General features: G+C 43.6%; 1 protein-coding gene across 2 annotated transcripts in view; it reads left to right on the forward strand.

Annotated features, from left to right (window-relative positions):
• The first annotated feature begins 2,132 nt into the window (after nt 1-2,132).
• LOC139567693 (rhomboid-related protein 3-like) overlaps nt 2,133-7,061 on the forward strand; it is a 59,689-nt gene continuing 54,760 nt past the window's right edge. The window contains exons 1-2 of one of the 2 annotated variants that reach the window (XM_071389105.1): nt 2,133-3,363; nt 3,936-3,959. In XM_071389105.1, the coding sequence (XP_071245206.1) occupies nt 3,244-3,363; nt 3,936-3,959 (144 nt within the window). In that variant the 5' untranslated portion in view covers nt 2,133-3,243. The remainder of the gene's footprint in view (nt 3,364-3,935; nt 3,960-7,061) is intronic. The other variant, XM_071389106.1, reaches the window with a different exon arrangement.

Consider the following 7,061-nt stretch of genomic DNA (forward strand, 5'->3'; position numbering starts at 1 on the left):
TGGAGGCAGTATTATCAAAATAATGGTTCCAATGTCTACAGACAGCACACCACCACATTTAAAAAATAATAATTGTACCTTTATTTAACTAGGCAAGTCAGTTAAGAACAAATTCTTATTTTCAATGACTGCCTATGAACAGTTGGTTAACTGCCTTGTTCAGGGGCAGGACGACAGATTTTTACCTTGTCAGCGCGGGTATTCCATCCAGCGACCTTTCGGGTTACTTGTCCAACGCTCTAACCACTATGCTACCTAATAACAATATTCAGGGCGCAGTCGGCTCCCTCAGGGATGAGCTGTAACTAGTCTCTCTCTAAGGATCCCCACCAGACTGCATAAAATTGCCTTTTTAGCCATGAAGATTATTCCCTAGGGCCTAACTGATTGGTCTGTTTTTCTCTCTCTCTCTATGTGTGTGTGTGTGTGTGTGAGAGAGAGAGAGACGCAAATACATGGAACGCAGATCCTTAACAGTGTGTATGTGTGAGTGAGTACATGTGTGTCGAGCAGGTCATTTTGACCTGTTTCCACCAGTTAACACCTACGCAGACAGCCCTACTAACATTCTGAGACAGAGTTGATAAGCATTCCTCTCACAGTGCAGGTGTTTTTCCCGCGGTTCGCCTCAGTTCCTCTGCGCTCTCTCTCTCTTCTGTTCCGTGGGCTGTTCTACTTTCAGAGCTGACGCCACCAGCAGTTGACCTGTGAAAGTTGACATGTGAACGCTTCACCCAATTAGATCATTTAAATTGGCGATTCCTCTCCCGTGTTGGGGTGCGCTACAGGCGGGCCAATGGTTTGAGTCACTCACTGGTGATATGGGGGATGTTGATGCTCTGAGTGTCTCCAAGTGTCGCTGTAACTCATAATGAGTAACATATTATGAGTAAGTGTCTCTAACTGACTGGCCAAATTGCATAGATTTCAGTATGTGCAACCAGCAGTGGATTGGAATGCTTTGCTCATGGGTTAGTTAAGCCAAGGCTATCGGACGGTGATACTCAAGTGAGCATGATCTAAGTAGAAGTTTGAATGGAAACCACAGCAGTGTTAGGCTAAAGTAATAGGAAAAGTCATTAGAAATGGAGACCCCACATTCAGTATACTTATAGAGTAGTTGAGATTTGGTTCTGGGTGATGAGATGAGTTTAATTGTGATCTCACACATGGTAATTGCACAGCTGACTGCAGATGGCATACCAACAGCTTAGCTCTCTCTCGGAGGAAGCGTTTTGAGGCCAGTTGAGGACTGGTAGTATAGTATTTCGCTGTTAAAACATTGTAGGCTGCAGTTTCATCCAAAAGTGCTGTGTAGGTGTCACAAGACCCATAAGGTTAAAAATAACCTATGGCCATATTGTTTCCATGGTAATACTATCGAATAGCATGGGGAAGTTTTGTGAGAGAGATACAATCTCTTTACAGTGCTACCAGCCCACTCAAAAGCAGCTGCACCCCACAGCCACAAAATAACTTACACACATAACTTACACTCACACAAGTGCACAAGCACATGCATGTGCACACAAACAACACAAAACACACAGGTTGATCTTAAATGAATGGTTTGTTTAAAGTGATTATAGATAATGGGTAGGTGGTCCTCTGGAATGGAAGACCCATCCATTTTGCTGATTGTCATTGCAGGCCTGCAGGGGAGTGTTTGTTTATGACCCTAAAACGCAACCTGGAATTTACAGGCCCTTATTACCCTCCTCCGAACCTCAACCCACTTTACCACCCAGATACAGAGAGGAAGGAAGGTGAAAAGAAAAGTTAAACAGTGTTTGGTACTTGGTACCATAAGTGTCCTAAACTGACTATCATAGTAGATCAGTAGGTGCTATGCTTCATGATTGAAATCACCACCCTTTCAGTGAATGTTGGATGGAAATATTACAGGATAGAATTGTCCGTCTTTGAATTAGATCTGGATCAGGCACTTCCACTGTCTGAATACTATTTTGTGTATTTTAATAACCCACACCCACATTTGTGAGAGTGTTGAATTTGGATCCTCTTCAGCCAAGTCTACTCACTGAGTCACATGCGCGCACTGTCTATCTGATGACATAACGTGATAAAGTAACAGAGTGAGAGCCAGCTGGTGTGAACCGGGGTTCCTCGAAGCCTTCTGTGGGTGTGGGTGGTGTTCTCACCTCGCAGCCAAAAATCCATCTTTCTCTGCGCCGGAGGCACACGCAGTGCAACGGAGCCGAAGGTGCTTGCCTGCTTGCCTACCGGCTTGAACAGTGCCAGAGTGCCGGCTGGTCCCGATCCAACTCCGGGAGCGGAGTCAGTGTGTTCCTAGAGGCTGCTGACTGAGACACAGCGGGGTTGGGCAGCTGGCCGAGCTGCGTCGCTGTAAACAACTGCGAGGGTACAATGACGCACCTGAATTTACACTTGCGCGCCTTTTGGACGGTCGACTAGACATCTTTTTAGTCAGTGTTCCGTGACGGACTGCCATGACATTTAGGCTACCCATGCTGCTTTTTGCGCAGTAGACTGAGTAGCATTATAAGCTGTTTTATGCTGAGGGGTGTTCCAACTATGCCTATTGCCTTGTAATACACTATGACGTCTTCTCTTATTCACTATTGAAGTGAGCAGCCCATTTCTTTAATTATTGCCACACACACCTCTATTCTATTTCATTTTCAGGTGAGTCACATTGGAATGAACATTCACTGCTGTCAACTTTGATAGTTGCCTGCCTGTCCGTCCCAATGAGATGTCAGTACTTTGACAGTGAAAAATGCCGTGTCTGTCTACAGAGAGCTGGACTGAGGTGCAGGTGGGCTGTCGTATGAAATAGGAGAAGGACTTGGTGGCCACACACCCCCAATTCAGTTGTTACACACACACTGTCGCTCGGAGTGGCGAGACGCAGATGCGCACTCCACGGACACCCAACTCGGCACTCAACTTTTGCTCTGTGCGTGGATCTATTAAATATATATTTTCTCTTCAATGAGCTTGTGAACAAACGGAGGATAGATGTTATTTTGTGGGCTAATTTATTTTTCTAAATAGCCGCAAAGGACCAGGGTTGAAATAAGAATGCCCAATTGTGTTTGAGACACCTGCGTTGATTAGTCTCGCTTGGTGATTTCTCAAATATGGATTATGTGTGTAATGTGGCTCAAATAGCAGAGAATGGATATTGTTTTGTCGGTAAGGATTTAATATTGAATTGCCCAGTAGTGCATTGAGTAGAGGGGCAGCCGCAGCCTGACGATGCCGGACGCGTCTCGGGACGTGCCGGTGCATTCCTCTCCAGCAGTGGCGGCGAACGCGGAGGGAGACGAGATAGAAGTGCTGGAGAGTATCGATGTTCTTCCCGTGGCCCCAGAGGACGTAAGTCTTGAGCCATATTCATATTGTCATCAGCGTTTTTCAATTTCATCCTAATACAGAAGATCACATTAAAGGCACGTTTTTCCCACGGTGTATTCTACAGTAGCGAATCTTTTTTATTTAACTAGACAATTCAAATAATAACACATTTTTATTTACAATGATGGCCTATCATTAGCCTATGTTATGTCAGCATGATATCATACTGTGTTATGGTTGTAAGCTATGAATATTATTATGCCAGCGACCATTCTCAGACAGCTTCATAGACTCATACATAGACCACTGTCATTATATCATCACGGTCAACAATCCATTGACTATATGTGTTCATTACAGCTAACTGAGCAGGCGTAGCATGGCTACTACCATACATAATTGATGATGTCTTCAATTGTTCAATTATATTGATTCATTGAATGAAGGAAAGTTCTTGTAGGCTACCTGCTGACATCACTCCTTAATGACAGGTGTGTCTATCTGTTAAATGGCACCTTTCTCTCTGAAACCTTTTCTTTCCTCTTTTCTCTCTCTCTTTCCCTCCCCGCTCCTTTCCTCTTTCCCTATCTCAGCAATGGAAATCTCTGTTCGACAAGGTATGTATTGTCGTTGTGTTTATATGTCGACCGATTATGATTTTTCAACGCCGATACCGATTATTGGAGTACCAAAAAAAGGCAGATGCCGATTAAAAAAAAACACATTTATTTGTAATAATGACAATTACAACAATACAGAATGAACACTTATTTTAACTTAATATAATACATCAATAAAATCTATTTAGCCTCAAATAAATAATGAAACATGTTCAATTTGGTTTAAATAATGCAAAAACAAAGTGTTGGAGAAGAAAGTAAAAGTGCAATATGTGCCATGTAAGAAAGCTAACGTTTAAGTTCCTTACTCAGAACATGAGAACATATGAAAGCTGGTGGTTCCTTTTAACATGAGTCTTCAATATTCCTTGGTAAGAAGTTTTAGGTTGTGGTTATTATAGGAATTATAGGACTATTTCTCTCTATACCATTTGTATTTCATTAACCTTTGACTATTGGATGTTCTTATAGGCACTTTAGTATTGCCAGTGTAACAGTATAGCTTCCATCGCTCTCCTCGCTCCTACCTGTGCTCGAACCAGGAACACAACGACAACAGCCACCCTCGAAGCAGCGTTACCCATGCAGAGCAAGGGGAATAACTACTCCAAGTCTCAGAGCGAGTGACGTTTGAAACGCTATTAGTGCGCACCCCGCTAACTAGCTAGCCATTTCACATCGGTTACACCAGCCTAATCTCGGGAGTTGATAGGCTTGAAGCACAGCGAAGAGCTTCTGGCAAAACGCAGGAAAGTGCTGTTTGAATGAATGCTTACGAGCCTGCTGCTGCCTACCACCACTCAGTCAGGCTGCTCTATCAAATCATAGACTTAGTTATAACATAATAACACAGAAATACGAGCCTTAGGTCATTAATATGGTTGAATCCGGAAACTATCATCTCGAAAACAAGACGTTTATTCTTTCAGTGAAATACGGAACCGTTCCTTATTTTATCTAACGGGTGGCATCCATAAGTCTAAATATTCCTGTTACATTGCACAACCTTCAATGTTATGTCATAATTACGTAAAATTCTGGCAAATTAGGTGGCCCAAACTGTTGCATATACACAAATTGCATATACACATATACATATACACAAATTGTGTCACAGAGAAGTGACACAATTTCACCTGGTTAATATTGCCTGCTAACCTGGATTTCTTTTAGCTAAATATGCAGGTTTAAAAATATATACTTCTGTCTATTGATTTTAAGAAAGGCATTGATGTTTATGGTTAGGTACACATTGGAGCAACGATACGCACCGCATCGATTATATGCAACGCAGGACACGCTAGATAAACTAGTAATATCATCAACCATGTGTAGTTAACTAGTGATTATGATTGATTGATTGATTGTTTTTTATAAGATAAGTTTAATGCTAGCTAGCAACTTACCTTGGCTTCTACTGTATTCGCGTAACAGGCAGGCTCCTCGTGGAGTGCAATGTAATCAGGTGGTTAGAGCGTTGGACTAGTTAACTGTAAGGTTGCAAGATTGAATCCCCCGAGCTGACAAGGTAAAAATCTGTCGTTCTGCCCCTGAACGAGGCAGTTAACCCACTGTTGCTAGGCCGTCATTGAAAATAAGAATGTGTTCTGACTTGCCTAGTTAAATAAAGATTAAATAAAGGTGTAAAAAATAAATACGTTTATTTTTTAATTTTTTATTATCGGACAAATCGGTGTCCAAAAATACCGATTTCCGATTGTTATGAAAACTTGAAATCGGCCATTCCGATTAATCAGTCGACCTCTAGTTGTGTTACAGACTCTCTCTGTTGCATGCGCACTCATGAAGGGTGTCTACTTACCTGTCTTTTTATGTGAGGAACTGTTTGCTGTCCTAACTTTGTAACTTGTTACAAGTTAACATGTGCTTTATTGCTACCGTATTTAGTACTAAAACTGTGACTTATCAGCTGACCTTCATCTTCACCCAATACTCCTGGAATAGCAAGTCAACTATCCTTGACATTATTATAAAGTCTATCTCCTGTCATTCCTGCGGTGGCGGTGAGTTGAGCCCTTGATGCCTGAGGAATGGGAGGCGGAGAACCAGATAAAAGAAGCAAGCAGGTTGTGTTGGGTGTGTCCCTCCTCCAGTCCTCCTGACATCGACCCTCCTTAATGCATTTAGAGCAATACATAATCCTGGTTACAGTTGCCGTTGCTCCGCCTGTGGGCTGTCATGTCAGCGGCCACAGTGACAAACAAGGGTGTGTGTGTGTGTGTGTGTGTGTGTGTTATGCCCAGGCCATCAGGTTGGCATGACAGACGGAATACCAGACCCCCAACTCGCACACCCTCTCTCCCACCACTCCATCCCATGGAGCTGCCTCAACACCTGCCTGCCCCAGCCCGGTCGGCGGGCCCCACACTCACTCCTGGTCCCTCAGGGGGGGACAAAGGAAGTATAAGGGGGTTAGGGAGGGGGACAGGGGGGAAGTCAGAGGCTCGTGTCAGGCTCGCTCTTTCAGGCTCTGGAGGACTGGCCAGGGATTCATGGGATTACGGGAAAAGGGGTTCGGGGTCTTTGGTGTGTGTGTATATGTGTGTGTGGGGGGGTATACATTGTGGACAGACATTAAGCGGGCCTCTCAATCCACTGCCTTTATGCGGCTCGGCATCGCTTTGAATTTCTCAAGTGGCCTTCAGACTAGATGGGGGGGGGGGCGGTGGGAGAACCAAATATAGCCTATAGAAGGGGTTGCTGTCCAGTCTGGTAGCTACAAATTCCCTTTCACTCTTTTATTCCCTCCCCCGTCCACCTCTTAAATGACCCGTTCCATTTGTCATACATTGGAAATGTTGACCTTTAGGGTCACTCAGCTCCTCACAGTGGACACTAAGGAAGATGAATTATAGAGTGGATGGTGGACCAGAAATGTGAATTTTTACTGGCAACCATTGGATGACTGAAAAAATTGAATAGTTGGACATTCATAAATGGAGGAATAGGCCTTGCTCGTTGGATGTTTACTTCATAAATGGAGGAATAGGCCTTGCTCGTTGGATGTTTACTTCATAAATGGAGGAATAGGCCTTGCTCGTTGGATGTTTACTTCATAAATGGAGGGATAGGCCTTGC

The sequence above is a fragment of the Salvelinus alpinus genome, chromosome 2 (genome assembly GCF_045679555.1).
Source record: "Salvelinus alpinus chromosome 2, SLU_Salpinus.1, whole genome shotgun sequence".
NCBI lineage: Eukaryota > Metazoa > Chordata > Actinopteri > Salmoniformes > Salmonidae > Salvelinus > Salvelinus alpinus.